The sequence below is a fragment of the Amphiura filiformis genome, chromosome 5 (genome assembly GCF_039555335.1).
Source record: "Amphiura filiformis chromosome 5, Afil_fr2py, whole genome shotgun sequence".
NCBI classification, from domain to species: Eukaryota; Metazoa; Echinodermata; class Ophiuroidea; order Amphilepidida; family Amphiuridae; genus Amphiura; species Amphiura filiformis.
In genome coordinates, this window is record NC_092632.1 from 60,377,747 (window position 1) to 60,398,503 (window position 20,757).

Sequence of the window (20,757 nt, forward strand, 5' to 3'; positions counted from 1 at the left end):
GGAAACTAATTAGCACATTACTCAGACTAGCCATTTTTCAAAAAATATCAAGGTATCATTTACAAAATTATCCATATCTTGAAAAGTTTTGATGCTACGTATATAATTTTGGTATCACTTTAAAGCTTATTGTCCTATGCTTACATCTTTATTCAAATCATGAAATGTCAAAAATGTAACTTGTTCCTGGTTTTGTCGGAACGGGTCACATATTTAATTGTTGGTGTTCTAGAACCTTTCACACCAAATTCAGCATTTTCCATAGAAAACAGTATAATAGGCAATGAATATTGTTTAACCTTTTGGTACTCAAAGTATTCTGCAATACAGCACAGTTTATAAAGCAATTGGTTTTATCTTTAAACCCTAAATCAATACAACACTGTGACATTCCACCAAATTATTATTTTTTTTCAAATGTGATCGCTATTTTTTTACCACCTCATAAAATTTAAACAAATATAAGGGCTCATATTGAAATACCCTACCACGTTTTCACACAGAAAGAAGGCAGGATTCCTCTCGCTAAGCGCGCGCCTCGGGAAAGCTCGGTCATAAAACGGATCATGGATTATATGCATATCAGTGATACACCCTGCCCAGGATTTTAACAAAAGAAGGCTAGCACAGGAAAGCTGCAGGATGGCGCACACCTTCCTGTGTAAGGGAATTTCAATATGAGCCCTAAGATGCAACCTACTTCAGAGACACCATTTTGTAATTTGCAGCTATGCATTGCATGTTATTACCTCCAGCGACATGCCTAATGGTCTGTGCAATCTGTTGGCGGGCCAACAACGGGTGGCTACTTGTCAGCATGCATCAATAATGTAGACAAATTTGTTACTACATATAACTAGTTAGCAAGATACCTCTACGTGGACACAGAACCTGGGGCCATCTATCTCATTGATGGAATGAAATCCTCCTTGTATATCTGCTCTCTCTTTTTATGTCATATGGCATTAGAGAGGCACCAAGCAATCTAAAAATATGCATCTAGTTTTGAGTCAGAAATTTGTAGACACAATATGCATTAAATCTGATGGATTTTTCATTCTAGATTTGCTGTGGCCAGCCTGAAGCTCAGCATCTCTATAAATAAAGCAGATTGCAATGATTTCAGCTCTTGTCATGTACCACTTTTATAATTAAATCTCGCCCAGAATCACGTAAAAGTAAATATGCAGTGCCATTTTAAGCACTATTTGGGCAAAAAGTAAGTAAAATAATATGTGAGTGAAGTGCAAATGGTTTGGTAACCCTAAACGGAAAGCAGTTATTGAACAGTTTAAAATCAGAATAAATATAGAAGTCTCACCGTAATACCTGGTCACACATGATTTAGTAAATGATCCCACAATACTTTCCACCAGTGTACACTGTTAAAACACATGGTCAGTGGCATGCACATAGGGGGAGGGGCATGGGGGGGCACAGGCCCCCTACTTTTGTTGGTCATTCGGGGGAAATCGGGGGAAATTCGGGGGAAATCAGTCATTCCGCTCGTTTACACTCCTAATCAGAATCCATTCGGGGGAACTGAACAACCTGGCCCCCCTACTTTCAATGTGCTGCGCACACCACTGCACATGGTACATTGTTATGGGGTAAAATTTGGTTTGCCCAGGTTGCCATCCTTAGGGGGTTACTGGTTCAAGCTTCTAGGCTCATACACCTATTCTGAATTATGATATGCCATAGGCTTTGCGTTGTGATCATTTCGAAAGCATGAGCCAGTTGACCTAGCAATGGTTATATTCTAACATTCTCTTCACCAGTATAAAAACGTCTATTTCAACATGTTAGAAGTAATGAGATATAGAATAAATTGAAAGGCTCAGCAAATCAGCAAATATCAATCCATTTCCTGTCTGTTTATATCAATTAACTTTCAAGTCCAACTTCTTTACATTTGGTAATTGTGTTTGATGTATGTATGTATTTTTCCCCAAAGAGCTAGTATAAAATTCATGGCTGTTTCCTGTCGAATTGAGATGGGTGAATAACCCATTGACAGCTCATAGCCTTTTCAATTCTTTGGATTAAATCAAATCTATCAGATGTTTAATGACTTTGACGTTAAAGTGTCTTTATTGTTGAGGATTAAAGCAAAAAGCCCCAGATTTACCATAGGACTTCTAACACAAAAAAAGCAGCGACTGGAGCTGATAATAAACTGAGCTCAAAAAGAAACTTATAATTTTTCTCAAGGTCATATCTTGAAATCCTGTCTATCAAATTCTACCACCATTACACACAGGTTTACTTCAATACTCTACTCTTAACACATGTCAGTAACCACGCAGTTATACAACTGACACAACAGCAAAATGCACTGACATGGAACAGCTTCCTGGAACACATTCACAGCCCAGCCCTGTTTCATGAAAAAAGTTTTATGAAAAGCAGAAAGCAGCACCGTTTTATCATCTGTGCAAGGATCTTGTGTGCATTCTCACAGATTTTTTGTGCTGGGTGCCAAATGTTGGGCTGTGAAAGTGGAGGAAGTCCAGGAAGCTGTCCCATGACAGTGCATTTTGCTGTTGTGTCAGTTGGACAACTGCTTGGTTACTGACATGTGTTTTGAGTAGAGTATTAAAGTAATCCTGTGTGTAATTTTGGTTCATTTTGATTGACAGTATTTTAAGATATGACCTTAATGATTCACGCGTTGTAAAAAATTATAAGTTTCTTTTTGAGGTCAGTTTATTTTGAATTGAATGTCTAACCACCTGAACACAACTAATCATGAAAATTACACTGTGGCTTTCTTCATGATCTGACTCAACTCGCTTAGATTGACACAATTCAGATATACTGTCATCAGATAATAACTTGGATTTTGCTACAGTAATTCAGATGAGATGACCTGATAATAGGTTGGATCTAGCTGAGCAGGGTTCGCGATTTATTGAATTTAAAACGGATTAAAAAAAAATTGAAATCATTAATTTTTAAATATTTTTTATTCGAGGAACTACTATACCCCATGATATCAAGTTAGAATAGACCAGTGGAATGCTAGACATATGCGCAATCCTACCAGGTATTTACAAAAAATGGGAAAAACCTGGTGAAATCAGCACCTTGAAGATGAATTTTTAGCAAGAGATAAAATTACATCATAGAGGTATTTTAATTGTATCCAAAAGTTGTAAAAGCATTATGAAATAAAGCAGTAAATTTAAGAAAGAAATTAACTTACATTTATCTAAAAAATCATTTGATTTAAATTGTGATTTAAATTGTGCCAACCCTGTTGCTGAGGTAGATGAGCCACAGACCACTTAAAAACCTACAACAACCCTATTCTCATCAATACGCTACAAAAAACAGATTTTTTAAACAGTAAAATGATGACTACCGATACATGTATCCCATTCCCTATTTGAGAATGACTGTTCCATGAAGAATACCAAATTTGACTTTTTCCTTGAAAAGTAAAAAACCCAGTTGTTTCTATATTTGTATCTTTTATTCACAAGCAAGATCTATCCAGAAATATTAATAGCAGCAATGCTTATTCTTGCAATAATTTACTATTAATATCTAATTCCTGTGCTATGTTTTAAAAGCTCTTTCAAAACCCTCAATTTTGATATTTTGCCAAGAATTTCAATAACCAAATTCAAACTGAATACACATCACTTCAAAACAGCAACAAAAATAGTTCTCTTAATATCAACTTTAATAAAAAGAGTATTTTTATACAGGTGCCTTATAGCAATTATAGTTCAATACAAACAATCACACACACATCTTCCTGTCAAATAGAAAGAAAAAGAGGAAGCGCATTAAAGTATTTTCAAACCTTCTTTTAGTGGCCTTTTTCAATCATTGACTGCTCACATCAATATTGTTACTGAAATCTTTGCGAGTATAAATTTTGTACGTAAGTGCATCCCACGTGGTGTGATGACACAATCACCTTTAGTGATATATAGGCAGTTTCGCTGGCCAGCGAAGCCCAACACCCGTGGCAAAGTGTCGCCGACCCAGTGCTTGGCATGCGAGGGGTCTCGGGTTCGAATCCCACCCAGAGCAAACAACTTCTTTCTTTGTTTTCTCTCTTTATTCCTTGCTTCTTTCCCTTCCCATCGCCAAAAAGCCCTTAGGTGGTTAGGGTTAATGAAATAATCTACAAGAAAGTTTTTGTACATACACATTGTGCAGCCAGAGGTTCCCAGTTGTATAAAAATCTCAACTTTTTTTTGTGAAAGTAGTGGGGGAAGTCTGTGGAACATGAAATATCCCTTTAAATAACACCTAGTAGCGTCACTAACATGCTGAAGGAGCTGGATTGGTGTTCTTTAAAAGATCGTAGAACAGCCAATAGGTTAACCATCCTCCACAAGGCTAGAGAGGGTCTCCTGCCCCTGCCGGTCGACGACCTCCTTCTGGCGGTCCAACGTCCTTCTAGGCACTCTCACCAGAACTCATATCAAATCATAACCGCAAACAAAGACTGTTATAAGTACTCGTTCTGGCCAAGGACAGTACAGGACTGGAACAAGCTACCCTACCACATCACCACGATACAAGACTCCAAGAACCAAGCAACCAACTACCTAAAGCAACTCCAATAAATAGCAATCCGCATGCGCACAACTATTCCTGTTCGTCTGGCTTCACTTGAAGCGTTGAGCAGTATTGCTACAGATACAGATACAGATATGTTACCTATTGTGTGATTTGTTTTAATTGACTCAATACTGCTAATTAAAGTTAATTGAGGCCTGTACAGTAAGCATGTTGCAGATAGCTGAATAGATTTAAAATTACCTACCCCTTAAAATTCTCAAATAACACATTATTTCTCACTTTGGAATGATTCATTGCGCTATATTCCAGGTACACACCCACCCCCTATAAAGGAGTTCAGATTTCCACACTTTTTGACCAGTTATGATTGGTGAAAATCCTGACTTTTAAAGTGTCTAAATACAAAAAAAACCCAACAAAATATAGTTCACAAGTGAAAATCATGAATTTGAGCGTCACATTTCGATGATTCTGTGATTTTTTTTTTACATTTTATTGCATTTCCAAGCTTTTTTCAGTAACATCGGCAACTAGATTCCAGTAAAGTAAATTTGACAATTCAGACATTTCTTGTATTGAATATTTACTCCTCTATAGGGATGTGCACTCATTTTCTGGAATATCCTTTTGATTGGTAAACATGGTAACATTGTTCTGGTATACTGTCAGCTGATAGCGTGTCATCCTGTTTGTTTATATAATTAGATACAACTTTTGGGAAATCCCTATGAGATCATATTTCTAAATGGATAGCATCGGGCAAACCCAGTACAGCTAAGCATCCAGCTTAATCATTTACTGTACAGAGTTCATTTTGTCTGTGCATCAAAATTTGTACTGTACTTGTACGAAGATAAAAATCACTCCTGATATATTTGATTAACTTGATAATCATTGCGGATATGTAAAGTAAACATTAATTGCCAAATACATTGAATTTCAGTCATGTTAATTAGCAACAAATAGATATAAATACAAATGATCCCGAAACAAGTTTCAAAACGCATTGATCTCTAGACTGTGGACACAATTATTACTGTGTACGGTATAATTGATCTTCCGTACTGAAAACGGAAAAAAAACCTGTTATTTTTACAAAATGGAACCAGATTATATTACTTGGACTGATGTACTCAACACTACCACATTCACCTCCACTTCTGAACTTAAGACAACCACAAATAGCACAACTTCACCACCGACAACAACTTTGGGTGACATTATAAAAACCACAGATTTGGGAACAACGTCCAATGTAACCAGTATGTCTTCTACACCTGCACCATATGTCCTTGCATATGGAGAGCTAGTCTTTGCCTCAGTCATCTTGATCATCATTCTCATTGCTGGCATTATTGGTAACAGTATGATCATATTCAGTGTTATCTTCTCAAGAAAACTAAGAACATCCACCAATGCTTTTGTAGTGAGTCTAGCCGTTGCTGACTTGTTGACGAGTCTGTTTCTACCATGGTATGTTACTGCCTTCCTTGGCAAAGATGGGTGGCCGTTACCTAGAGCAGAATGGTTGTGTGGTGCAACTGGTTTTATGGTTTTCACCTGTACTGGTGCAAGTTTATATAACCTAGCGGCAATCGCTTTGAATCGCCTTGTATACATAACGCGCCCATTTCAATACAAGAATATCTACAAACCATGGATATTGTATTGATGGTGACTTTGACTTGGCTCATACCAGGCGGTATCATTGTAGTATTTCTTCTGGCAGGAATAGGGGGATTTGGATACGAAACTGTAGATTACCCATCATGCTCTGATCTTGATGACATTAATGGAGCAGGTGTATTCAATTTAGTGCAAGTAGTTGTTGGATTTCCCATTCCGCTTGTCACCATCATCGTCTGCTACACATTGATCTATATCCATATAAGACGACATTTCAAGAACAAAATGGCGCGTCAGTTATCGCAGATGAATCACATGAAGACTGCCACCGGTGATGCTGAAAACTGCAATCATCATGAAGAACAACTCACTGAAATCGCAAAACAAGAGCTGCAGATCACCAAAAACTTGTTCCTAGTTGTCTGCGCCTTTTTCGCTTGTTTTCTACCGTTTTTTGTCGCAAATGCAATACCAAATGCTGGCCATTTTGTATTCTATGCATCACTACCAACCTTTGGCAACAGCGCCATCAACTTTGGTATATACGCAAGTCGACATCCTCAATTTAAGGTGGTCTTAGGCTGCATGATAAAATGCAAATATGCTGATATCCCTGAACCATCTAATGTACTAAAAGCAATACTAGGTAGATAACAGAGATAATTTGTTGTCTATTTCACATCAGCGTATCTGATATTTTTATCATTTTCATGAAATTGACAGAGTAAATAATTATACATGTACAACACTATTCAAAAGTACCAAATCCTAGCTGTGGATGTTGCTTTTAAATTATTGACATTTGTACTTTATTGGGCTATTCCAGAAATTAAAGGTACCCCTCCCCTAAAGAAGACATGGGATTCCCAAAATTTTTCACCATTTTTTGCTCTGGAAATTCCCCCCAAAATTGGTCATTTTCACAACCCTAAACATGCTAAAGAAGACATGGTAATTCCCAAGAAAAAAATACCTTTTTATTTTAGGCTTGGGAATTCCCGAAAATTTTGGCAAAAATGTGCCTGTCTTCTTTAGGGACACTGGGAATTCCAAATTTTTTAATCATTTTACTGGCAAAATGGGAATTCCCATTTTTTTGGATAACATTTTGGTCTGGGAATTCCCAAAAATTTATGGTACAAGTTAAGTTACATGTCTTCTTTAAGGGGTGCCATTAATTTCTGGAATAGCCCATTTTAAATTGTCTGTTTCACATAACGACATATCTGCTATATGATGTTGTATCTGCACATAAACACAATTTCGCATAACAGCGTAGGCCTATGTGTTGGCTTATGTGTTGATTCTCAAATTTGTCAGATACGCCATTACATGTGGTGTAATCAAGCAAAATCAGTCTGAAATTGGGCATATTTAATTTTCAGTTTTCTATATGATTGCATCAATCATTTGTTAAGCTCCATTTTGCAGAAAACCCCATTGAAATTGAACATTTAATTCCAAAGATAGAACCGTTGAAGTGTTTCCAAAACAATAGGTAACAAAAGAAATTGTTTCCTTTTGTTTGGTTATATCTCAATGAAAATCAATATTTCCAACTTGCTGATAAAAAAATGCAACATTTTCATTCAGAGAACCATACAGGGTTGATTTAATGGGGAAAAAGTTTTAAAAGAAGGCTGATGTGCCTGTTTTTTTTATGATAGCTGTATTTTGTGGATGGTTTTCTCAACATCAAGCATAACAAGATTAACAATTCTGAATTCAATTGAGGTACAATTTTTGGTTCTATACCACCAGATATTAATGTCACACTACATAGAGGCAGTGTACTGTATAGACTGATAGGATATACAGAGTTTTGATGTACAGTGGCGACACCAGGATTTTTTTTTTTTGGGGGGGCATTTTGGGGGCATGGGGCAACATGAATTTCAAGGGAAGCGAAAAAAGAGTTCTTACTGGGGGCATTTAGTAAACAAAAAAATATTGGATATATATGTATATAATTATATTGTTGGATGTATTGGTCAGTTGAGACAAAACATTCAAACATATATGCCTATTTGCCTTTTTACTCAGTCTTGTATATTCTTTCTTTTGATTGTTCTTTCTTGTGCCTATTGCAATTAAAAGCATTATTGTAATTTCCACTACAACATGTGAGTAGTATAAAACAAAGCACTGTAAAGTGTGCTGAGGCCTGTGGATCAACATCTAGGCATTGTGCCTGTGCAAAGCGCAGTATAAATAAATCACTGCGCTTTCTTTCTTTCTATTTTGATTTTTACAAATTGGATGTTTGAATGTTTATTGATACTGCTTACACATTACATAACTTGATACAAAAATAATTGCGCTCTGAATATAAAAGCATAAATTTTCTTTGGAAAAAAAAACAAGCATAAAACAAAATTAGGCTCAGAGTCAGAGCAGAATCATTATCATTCTAGAAGCCAACAGTACCAAGGTCAGAATTGAATTTATATTAAAAAAACTCCACCAATATATAGCTCCATAAAGCACCTGCAAAGGCAATCATCAAATTAGCAATTGATTCAGTTGTGGTAATGATCAATAACAATGATTTATTACCTACTAGTACATGACATTTTGTCTATCCTTAGATTTGCCAAGTTGAAGGCCTGTGGTTAACCCCATGAGAACTACCTGCCGATTGGCCAAAATGAAGTTTTCATTATCAATTGGACCAATCGACAACATTGTTAGAATAATTTCACCACACAAAAATTATTTGCAAAGCTCCATTCTGATTGGTGATTAAAGTGAAGATATGATGCAATTGACCAATCTGTAGCAATGTTAGATCGGCAGGTAGTGCTCAGGGGGTTAACCTGTAAGGTTCAAATGGCTGAACACCAAACTGCTATTCCACTTGTGACTTTGACACACTACATTGCTCTTGAGTCATTTCAAAACCAAATCATTTTTACCTGTAAATATTTTGAAGTTACATAATTGCCCTGCAGCGATGTCTATATCTGTTCATTTGAAGTCATCGCATATGACATTTAGCAGTAAAACTCTACTCTATTATTGATCTGACAAACGTGGTGTACTTATATGTGTGCCTGGCTTTAAGTGTTTTTACTAAACTGGAGTAATGCTTGTGTTTAGGCATCATTGGGCATTAATTTCACCATGCAAAACAATTGGGGTGAATTATTTGCAAAGCTCCATTCTGATTGGTGATTAAAGTGAAGATATCATGTAATTGACCAATCAGAAGCAATGTTAGATCATCAGGTAGTGCTCAGAGGGCTAAACAACCCAATCTGGAATAAAAGGCTAAATGCAATCTGGGGTTTCTTTGTTTTGGATTTAACTGAGGCTGTGGATCACCAAGTGTCCATCATGTTTGATGAACAGATGGGATTCACGGATCTGCTGTAAAATTGTCGAACTCAAATCAGGTAATCTACAAAATAATACAACTTTCACTCTTATTTCATGTCCATTTGATCCTTGAAATAAATTCTCCTCCCCCACATCACCCGTCATCAGTGACTTGCATGCCTGTGGCACAGACAAGAAGAGTTGTGTTCACATTTTGAGTTACACCCAGCATACAATTCCGCTAACACTAACAGCGATAAAAATTTCACAAATATTTCCCTACTCCTAAATGGGTGGGGTCCAGGGCCCGGGGGGGTCACTCGCTTACCAAAGTGGTACGCATGCTCGTCCCCAAAAACGTAGAAAAAGGGTCGATTTTTGGCCTTGTGGCAGCGTCGACGTTTTAAGAAAAAAGGGTGCTTTTCAGGTAAAGTTTCGACGTTTAGGGTATCTTTTTTCAATTTCCATTGTTTTGTGTTAGAGTTTACGCCATTTAGGGTCCGTTTAGTTTCTTACACGAATTATGCCATATTTTAGGGGTAAGATTTTCAGAGCCTTACGCCAATAAGGGGTGAAATTTTTTCTACACTGATTACGCCATTTAGGGTCCATTTTTGAGGTGCTGGGACGAGCATGCATACCACTTTGGTAAGCGAGTGATCCCCCCGGGGTCCAGGGACCCTAGAGCCCCTGGTGGGGTCCAGCGGGCGAAGCCCCTGAAGCTTCTGGTTTTTGGCATTAGAAGCTAAAGAGTACAAATTTCACAATGAAAGTAGTATATATTTGTTTCTCTTCTTCCCTCTTTCTTTCTCTCCTTCCGTCCCTTTTTTCTTCGTTCTTTTTTCTCTTCTTTCCCCTTTGTCTTCCCTCCTTTTTCGCTCCTCCCCCCTTTTTCCCCTTCCCTATTTTTTGCTCCTTCCCAGTCCCCCCCCCACACTGGTTAAGCCTCTGCCACCATGCATTCACTTCTGGTTGTTGTAAACATCGGCTGCCACTTCCAGTGTTTCTGTGTCCTTTTTCAACCATGCAAAATGTAATATCTTAGCTTCCGACCAAAAAAGAACGGTCAAATTTACACCAGGTGCCAGACGTAGCAGCATTCAAAATATGCCTGACAGAGATTACACCTAGCTCGCTACTCTTGACTTTTATCAGGAGTAAATTGTTGGATTTAAGCCAGGCTGAACTTATGCCAGGCAGCACTGCTGGCTGCGCCTATCGCTATACTCCTAGCAACTTGCCCCAACCAAGTTCCGGTGGGCGTACATCAGACAATGTGAATGCAGCTAAGCTAGATCACTGTATGAGTGCACCTGTGACTGATACAACCAGTGTTCAAAATTTTGGTTGTCCGTTCGCCCGGGACAACCAAAACATGCACCGGACAACCAAAAATAATGCTCAAGTTGTCCGGCGGACAACCAAAGATCTACAGCTAAAAGTCACTTTTTCAGCATGTTAGTTTGCTCAAACCTGACACAACTGATGAATTTTTAAATATTTAAGAGTAATTGTTCATAAATTGATTACACTCACTCCACTTTATTGGTCAATGTAGTTGTTTCAGATTGTGGCAGCTTACGGACAACCAAAAACTTTGGTGGACAACCAGAAATTACAACCTGGTTGTCCGTGGGACAACCCCTTTTATTTTCTTAATTCGGACACTGGATACAACCCAAAAAACTCCCACGGTGTCGTTCACTCTGTAGTAGTAAACTAAAACGCTTTATAAATGTCAGCAACAACTAATTCGCAATGCATATAGTGTTTATCCTTAGGCTGGGCTTTCATCATTATCACAACTTGATCTGGTTTTATACTACTACATTTACTGGTGAAATTCCATATGATGAAATGTTACAATAACGCTATGTATTTCAGGTATTTTTGGCGCAATTGCTCGGAATATGTTGAACTGTGTATGCATGGTATTCATATTTTGTTTGTTTAGTTGCTAAAGCTCCGCTACACAGGATTTCTTTTTATTGCATTTTTGGCCCACTTTCTTGTTTTCTTAGTTGCTTTGGAGCCATTTTTTTTCTTCATGAAAGTGAAAAGAAAATCTGAAAAGGTATTTCGAAATGTTGCAATATTGCAAAGCTATGTGTGGGCTTGTTTATTTAGCCGAATTCACTTGTTTTAGCTTACAATGTAGTGGTTATTTAAATCAAGACGAGACATATCACATACTTATAATGAAAGACAAAGATAAAGAGAATTTATCGCGTCTGATGTCACTGTCAATTACGATCCTTGATTGGTTAACACAGGTTAATCAGCGTAAAAAGGAAGACCGATCTATCTGGTGCTGATCGGAGAAAATAGGAATAGCAGCAAATGGTGAAAAATTCTGCACTTTTACAAGGCAAAAAGCAGCTTTTCTAGGCATTGTGGACATGGTGCCTTTGGTTAAGAAAGTTTCCTACTAAAGACCTAACTTTTGAGATGGTTTGCATGTCGAAAGGTGCAAAATTAACAATAAGGCGCCCGGTTATAAATCCGCGTTCAGCAAGTCATCATCACGACACTTGTAAACAAACCGTGCTCGAATTTGATTGACAGATGACGTCAGACGCGATAAATTATTTTTATCTGTGTCTTTAATTATAGTCTGTGCTACAGAACGTGTACTTAAATATTACCCATAGGGAGATAAACTACTGGGAACCACACACTCTTGGAAGCCATAACTGGCACACGCCGCTCACTATTTGTGGGACTCATGGCTTGTGTCCACCTAAATCGCGAGTAGTCTTTGACAAAGACTACATACTAGACTGTATCACATACCCAACATCTTAGATAAATGAGCTGAAGATGTTGGATATGTGATACAGTCTAGCAATTTAAATTTAGGTAGATGTCTACCAAATTACCATAAATCAGTAGGTAAACCTACTGATTTATTGTAAACACAGCATTTTGTTGAAAACCCGATCCGAATCAGCACGTGAAAAATGTGTGTGTTCTTGAAACCAAATAGTGAAATCAAAGCAGAACAACAACAGAGTCACCTGCTTGATTCAGCTGTACCTTAAAATTGATTTGAACAACATCCGCCTCATTGTGTTTGATCATATAATTATTTAATACGAGTATTCATCATTTGATTGATTCCTGCTATGCCATTGTCAAGGCAAGATTACCATACTTAATATACATACCTTGACCTAATTAGTGCCTTAGCTTTGTGGATATATCAAGTATTCCCGTTTACTGCATATTTTTTGCTTGTGTGTCAAAAATCAAAATTAAATCTTAGGAAAACTATGATTGCAACATTCATTCTACAATTTCTACTTCTATTTCTCAAAATGCAACTTATTTTGCATGAAAAATATTTCTTTTTAAGGGGTACTATACCCCGTGTTAAATTTGTGACTATTTTGCATTTTTCTCAAAAAATAATAACACACTGGTAACAAAAGTTATGTATATTATTGGGGCAAGGAATCCAGTTACTACACTGAAATGTCAGTGACTCAAGACAAGCGGTTCAGTATATATGATAGGAAATGAGGTACATCCTTGCGGTACCTTATTTCTTATCATAAATAACGAACCGCCTGTCTTGGATCACTGAAATCCCAGTGTAGTAACTGGATTCCTTGCCCCTATAATATACATAACTTTTTTACCACTGTGTTATTAGTTTTTGAGAAACATGCAAAAATAGACACAAATTTATCTAGGGGTGTAGTACCCCCTTAAAAGAATAGTTAAAGGTGGTAATTATGTCAAATTGCAATAATAAAAAATTATCATAATTCCGTTATTCATGTTGATGAGTGCAGTACGACTGTAGAAATCAGTCCATGGTCTTATGCACATTCAAGCTTTGATCAGAAATAAGTAATGCTTGATTTCTCTTATGCAATACTAATATCAGAAAAAATAATTAAAACAAAATCATGAAATCAGATCCTAACTAAACCTTGTCATCAGGAAACCTTACCTCAGCTGTATCGATTACCACAGCAATGGTTTATTCCGGCCGCTGGTTTATTTTTAGAATTAAAAGGACAAGATGAAAGATATGAAACAGGTAAAGTTATTGATGATCTTTAAGGGCAGGGCCAACACGGAAGATCTAATTGTCTTGATAGATGTCAAGTACAGGTGGACTTCACACCTGCCGGATGGATGGACATCACTTGTGTAGTATAGAGGCATTTGTTGACACAGAGGATGTGACAATTGATTTTCACCAATTAGGTAACAAATCTAATAGGACATTGATAGTTTTTCTTACATCACATTTCTTAGAACTTGTCAACTGGCATTGGACCAAAATAATTACTAAACTAAGACCCACGAGTATATATGTTTTTCCCCATTGATTACGATCGTGTGATAATCGTATTATGATATCATTACCGCTCAATGTCGTCAGCATACTACAATCTAGCCGCAGTTTGTGGCCCTCATGGACTCAGCGAGCGAGCGTAGCGCGAGGAACCGAGCGTGTAGCACGAGGCGTTCAATCGCGTCAACCTCTCTGGATAGTATACTAAATAGCAACAGAGCCCGAAAGTAGTACTAACTACAATCATGTCATCATTTGCGAATGATGAAAATTTCCATCCTTGGGCCGGTTTGTAGCATGAATGTGTATAGTAATTGCCGATGAAAATTACCCATGTGTACACATTTTGTCATTTTATTCATGTTTACTCAATGGACTTCATAATTGCCGTGGTGTGTGATAACCAGAATTGATTACGACACGATGATGAGGTGCTGACCATATGTGCGCACTCATCATTCATTTATCATAATCGTGTCACAATTGAATAATTACGACACAATGACGGAAATATACTGGTATGTGGGCTGCATGGGTCTAAATCACAATTTCTTTTTTTTAAAGTCTCAAGCACAGCTATGATGTGAATTCCAACTGTCCATTTTGAGGACATATTTGCTCAAATAGGTAAAATAATTAAGCATGCATGGTTTCTGGCTTATACAGGTTTGGCTACTTTTTGTCTGTTTTTCATCCAATGGCTTATTCTTTGCAAGAATCAGAACTCTAATATTGCAAACATTCTGAATAAAACAAAAATAAATACAAGTCCTGATTATATTTAACAAAGCAACTCATACTATTGATATCCATTTTTGTACCAGCGCTAAAGATCTATCAAATATTCATTAATTGGCATACATGTAGTCAAATAGTTAAATATGTGAATCTACTTGGTGCCATTAGCAGTCCCATCAGAGAATAAATATCATGATATACAAAAATATTTTTCAATCTGAATATTACAACCTTCAGGAAGGCTAATACTAATAAAGCAAGCAAGCCATGCCTAAATATTAATTGATTTTTTTCAGAGCAATCTGCACTTTATATCTTGTGTGAGCCAATGAATCCAAAATTGGGTCAATCAAGAGAAGGAAGGAATGCATCCAGGGCTGCAGTAATTGATTTAGAAAAGGGCAAGTGTATATGTGACCAGCTCCAACAAAACCCGGAACAAGTCGCCAGGCATGTTTTTGAGTTATAGGGCTTTAAAGATGACATTCCCATAAAAAAATATCAAACTTTGGGATTCTTAATTTCATGGTATTTGACCTTGGGACTGAGTAGACTTTCAAATCCTTGAAGTAGAAAAGCTATTTGTAGAAAATATCAAGGTATCATTTACAAAATTATTCATAACTTGAAAAGTATTAATGCTATGTATATAATTTTGGTATCATTTTGAAGCTTATTGTCCCATGCTTACATTTTTATTCAAATAATGAAATGTCAAAAATGCGACTTGTTCCTGGTTTTGTCAGAACGGGTCACATATAAAGTGGTTGGGGTGTTGGTGCATGTACATTTATTCAGAATGCAATTTGATATGTCTGATGTGCTCTCGTGTCCCACAAAAAATACTGTCCAAATGCTCATACCTCACCCCTTAATTGCATGTAGAATAGTTAAGTAGGTTTATATCACCAATAGGAGTACTTAAGAGGAGGAAAGCTTAGACAGATCTACAAGCAAAATGGTTGAAAGAAAGTCAGGGTTTGTAAATTTTACTTCATTAGCTTGTTAATTTCCAATTTATTCAGGTGCCATAGGTAATTGAGAGGAAAGCATTCATAGATCTTCAACAATAATGAGATTTTCAAAGATTAATGGTGTCACAATAATAATTTACTTGTATTAGTTCCTGGGAAATGGAAAGCTTTCAAATGATTGAGGAATTTGTGTTAAAATATTTACATGTGCGAATATATGTTTGCTTATTTCTTTACTACCTCCATAGTTGATGGAAGATTTGGATTTTGAGCTATTCGCTGTCGTAGTGCACGTTAGAATATGACCATTGCTAGGTCAACTGGATCACGCTTTCTTTGTTACGAACCACCTAAATGATCACAACACAAAGCCTATGGCATATCAAAATTCGGAACAGGTGTATGAGCCCAGGCTTGGAGCAGTAACCAATGGTTACTATATAACATGCACTACGACAGCGAATTCTATTTCACAGTAATCTTTCATCCATTGTAATGTCCAAGCCTTGAAATAAGCGGGCGCGGGGAGCAAATTTGCCCTCGAAAAGCCACCAATTGCTCCTGGTCCTTGTAAAATTCACATGAACTAGGAGCAATTTTCTAAAATGAATTGCGCCCCTGGTTACAGTTTTGCGCTTGATGCAGTCGTGCTGGTATGCTGTATTGTATATGCAGAAAAGGATTTAACATTTGAAAATTGCTCCTGTTTCTTCAGAAATTGCTCCTGGTTCTTGTAAAATACCAGTGAACCAGGAGCAATGTTCAAAACAAATTGCTCCTGGTTCCAGTCTGCTTATTTCGAGGCTTGGTAATGTCCTGGCCACATATACGCCTGTTGAGGAATCTCCTGGGATATTTGCCCTCGGAGCTCTTGATTTGTGTGCACCAGTAGTTTATATACCTTTTGTGGGTCTCAGCCATGATTATATGTTGATCAACGGTTTCAGAGTCTTACACTCGGGAATTCCAAGTTCTAGGGGGATAGGTCTACCCTGGGACAAGTCATGATCTTGTTTTGAATAAGTTAATTCCTACAGTCAGCGTCGCTGTATCAGTGGACCCGATAGTTAACATCGCGTTCAATAGTTTAAACTGAAACACTTTATTATGGTTGTACACTGTTGTTGAATCAATGATAACTGTTGTGTTTCAAATGTTTTCAATTATGGTTTCTAGCTCTGTTAAATTTCAACTGTTAGATTTAGTATCAAAACCATGGCACGACCAGGTGGGTCTGAGGGAATGGTCCCCTTGACCCCCCAGCCCTCCAAATGAACTGCCAGAGAGTATTATAATTTGGTCCCTAAGTTGGCCCATACTGCCGCCTCAAAAATGGAAGCCAAGTTAAGCCACTGACCACTATTGACCACAAAATAAATCTAAAAAGGTGTGATACATCAAACTACTGACGATGAAACCGTATTTTTATGTAGGATAATGCGTCACTATTTGACACCAAGTTCCCTATCAATTAGAATACAATTCATCAAACTACGAAAACAAGTGGTTGCGAGACATCGGTCTCTGGCACGAAGCTATCTTCTAAATGAGTTGAAAACACCTGTCCCATTTGATTCATCATGATCATGATTGCCATGGAATTTATGCTGCCATAAGTCGTGTTCACATTGTCAGACGTACGCCCGGCGGAACTTGGTCGGCGCAAGTTGCTAGGAGTAGCGGTATGCGCTGCCAGGAATAGGTGCAGTGTGAACGATGGTCAGCGTAAGTTCCGCCAGGCGTCGTCCGACGATTTACTCCTGACAAAAGTCAGGAGTAGCGAGCTTTAATGTAACCTCCGCCAGGCGTAAGTTGCAATGTAGCGCAGATTACGCCTGGCACCGGAGTAAGTTTGACCTTTAGTTGGTCGGAACTAAGAAATTACATATCGCATGGTTGATAAAGGTCACAGAAACACCGGAAGTGGTAGCTAATGTTTATACCGACCAGAAGTGAATGCTTGGTGAAACTAGTCGGCGTAGTGCTAGGAGTAGGCTAGGTGTGGACACGCAGTAGGAGTAGGGAAAATATTTGTGGAATTTTGATCAATGTTAGCGTAAGTTTACGCCGGGTCTAACTGAAAATGTGAACACGACTTTTGTAGGATTGTGAGATGGTATTAATGACGGTAATTTTGCATGACATGTTAACAATAAAAATAGCACTCAAAACAAGTTAAGGGGGTACTACACCCCTGGCCAATTTTGTGCCTATTTTTGCATTTTTCTCAAAAATTATAGCGCATTGTTGACAGGTAAGATATGTATATTATACGGGCAAGGACTACAACTACTGCACTGAAAATTCAGCAACTCAAGGCAAGTAGTTATTGATTTATTGATCAAATATTGGTTTTCCCTCATTTTTGACTGTAACTCCACATCTGTTGCCTGTGCTGAAATAAAATGTCCAGTGCAGTAGTTGTAGTCCTTGCCCCTATAATATACATATCTTACTTGTCACCAATGCGCTATAATTTTTGAGAAAAACGCAAAAATAGGCACAAAATTGTGCAGGGGTGTAGTACCCCCTTAAGTGATGACAGATTGATCGCACATAGACCAGATGCAGGCTCACTTGTTGATGTCTATATTGAATATTTATCACTAGTACTTGTTTGAACTGTAACGAGGTCTTTTATCATGGGTCTTGTTGTGATTTGAATCTTAGGGATTTATTCACCGTGCGTACTCATACTCGATCAGCACCTAATCACGCACTCCGCCAATAAACCATCATGCCGTGAGTCAGTCATAGTCAGCAAATTTTATCTGAATACAATTTTTTGTTTTGGTAGCTGCATGCATCCCTCTGATTTTAGCTTTTATGAAGAGGGGGTCAAGTGAGCTCTATGACAGATTGATTACGCAGAGACCAGATGCAGGCTCACTTGTTGATGTCTATATTGAATGTTAATCACTAGTACTTGTTTGAACTGTATCGCGAGGTCTTTTATCATGGGTCTTGTTGTGATATGAATCTTAGGGAATCATTCACCACACATACTCATACCCAATCAGGACCTAATCACATGCTCCCCCAATAAACCAACATGATGTGAGTCTGTCATAGGTAGAAATAGAATAAATCATTTATCTACACGAATCAATATTTGCCCGTCTATTTCTTCAGGTCTCAGCCCTGAATTTAGCATATGAACCATAGGGGGAGCAGAATTATTTATTTTGTCCTGCAGGGAATTGAACCAGGGACCACTCGCAGCAAAGACAAAGACCTTAACCAGTGTGCCACGTTGGTCCCAAATAACCAACACTACATCATAGGACTTCTCCTAATGAAGATATGTGTCACACACACATAGAAAATACAAGGTTAGTTGAATTTGTGCTGAAAGACTTTTAGAAATTTGAAATTACTGAAAAGAAAGAAAACAGTCTTTGGTAGAACTGTTTGTCAATGTTGACCACAAAAAAAGGTATGAATATTAAACAAATTAAGTCAAGTAAGTTTTTCCTCAATTTGGTTAGATAGGTCACATCACTAAGAGTGGAAACAGGATCATAAATAAGATTGACATTTCACATTTCCTGTTTCATAAGAGCTTTCTAAAAAAAACTTGGTTTCAAGGAGATAACGCCCACCTGGCTTCCTCTGTATAATTCAGGGTGCTCTATTGAGATGTATTATGCAGGTGATATGTAATACGCGGATTTAGGGTTTCTCTACCGGAAGTCAATTTGTGCCGAAATTCCTTCCCACAATGCATTATGCGTATTGCATAACAAAGAATATTGATTAACCTTGAACTGTGTTTATTGTTATGCAAAACGCTTATTGCATTGTGGGAAGGAGTTTCGGCACAAATTGACTTCCGGTAGAGAAACCCTAAATCCACGTATTGACATGTAACACACTGGTGTTGCACTCTGCTATAGTCCCTACACAGTGTTTCATGACCAGCGATCATCACGCATGCTCAATGTATCTCCGTAGGCTAATCTTTGGATGGATCTATCGTCCAGATTCATTTGAAGGTAGAATTATTGACATGTCAAATGTTAAAATTTATATTAAAAGTTAAACTTACGATCATAATTCTGGCAGTGTTACTTGTGAAACTACTTTTACAATAATTCGTTTTTAAACATTAGCTGTACACATTCCTTATGATGACAAGAGTGCTTGTTGTGTTTTTTTAGACAGCAGTTGAGGCATTGACTTTCCACTGCGCGTATTTGTCGTAAGTTACCATGCTACATTTACTGATCAGTTCACCTGTTTTTTTAATCTTAGCTGATCATGGTGATTGATTTGTTTTTCACACATACTTCTCTTTTAAGCACAGGTTAGACCATGAAGTCCACAAGGTCAACCTAGATCTGTACAGATATCCAATACATGCACTCTTTATCCTTTGCTGAGGGAGGTAAATTTCTAATTTCAAATGGATACAGTCAAAATTCTAAAGCTTTATTCAAGAGGAGAAGCAACTCTGGTCATTTATGTGGATCCAAATTATTTTGACCATTACAATTCTGAGGGGGTAGAGAAGATATAAATGATCTGTTTCATATACGGAAGAGATGATACTGATAGAAAACGTATTATATATGCTATTTTCCCCATAATCTATAGTTTTAACAAAATTGCCCGTGCTTAAATTAAACTTGTGGGTGACTGTCTATAACATGAAGTAGAAAACAAATATCAATAATATAAGCTAGCCCACATCACTTGATGCATTTAATAACAGGTGGAAAGTCACCAATATAGTATTAGGAATACTAGTTGACTTCCTGATGACACTATACCACATTCCCAGTAGGTATATTTCCAGACATCCAGTGTACTTTAAATATAATATCGGAAGACAAACAGTATGACTTGTTGCGTTACCTAATGGATCACATATAAATAGGACAGTTAAATTACATATTGTGGAGGAAGCTTTTAGTGGGATATACATAGTCTTTTTGGAATGAATTTATAATCTGCTCCAATTTTGCTACTTTAGGTTTGACATTTACATGAAGGAAGACAATTGTGTTGAATGTAAGCCACATGCAAAGTTTAATAATTGTTGAAACTCATATGTCATAGTTGATTGTTAACAGAGCTTCTAGTTTTCAACTTGTAAAAACTGAGAAGGTAGTTGAAAACTAAAAGAACAAAGTTCTGCATTATCAAGCTTTAAAACTAAGTCACTTGCCCACCTTGAATAAACAAAATAAATGAGAGAAAATGCAGGGAGAATAAGGAAAGGAGGAAGAAAATGGACACGGAAAA

The 20,757-nt window shown here is 37.3% G+C and overlaps 2 protein-coding genes across 2 annotated transcripts in view; one reads left to right on the top strand and one right to left on the bottom strand.

Moving 5' to 3' along the window:
* The window catches only part of LOC140151924 (uncharacterized), a 242,981-nt gene that overhangs the window by 135,273 nt on the left and 86,951 nt on the right, over window positions 1-20,757 (bottom strand). The window lies entirely within an intron of this gene.
* On the top strand, window positions 5,645-6,825 carry LOC140151697 (somatostatin receptor type 5-like). The gene is made up of 2 exons (XM_072174033.1): window positions 5,645-6,107; window positions 6,245-6,825. Exons 1-2 carry the CDS (start codon window positions 5,645-5,647, stop codon window positions 6,823-6,825), a joined length of 1,044 nt encoding a protein of 347 aa, XP_072030134.1.

What these genes read in the sequence shown, in the direction of transcription:
- LOC140151697 (XM_072174033.1), top strand. Translation starts at nt 5,645, where the DNA reads ATGGAACCAGATTATATTACTTGGACTGATGTACTCAACACTACCACA. An exon ending in TGGTTTTATGGTTTTCACCT is followed by an intron (nt 6,108 to 6,244) that starts GTACTGGTGCAA and finishes GGCTCATACCAG; the next exon opens with GCGGTATCATTGTAGTATTT.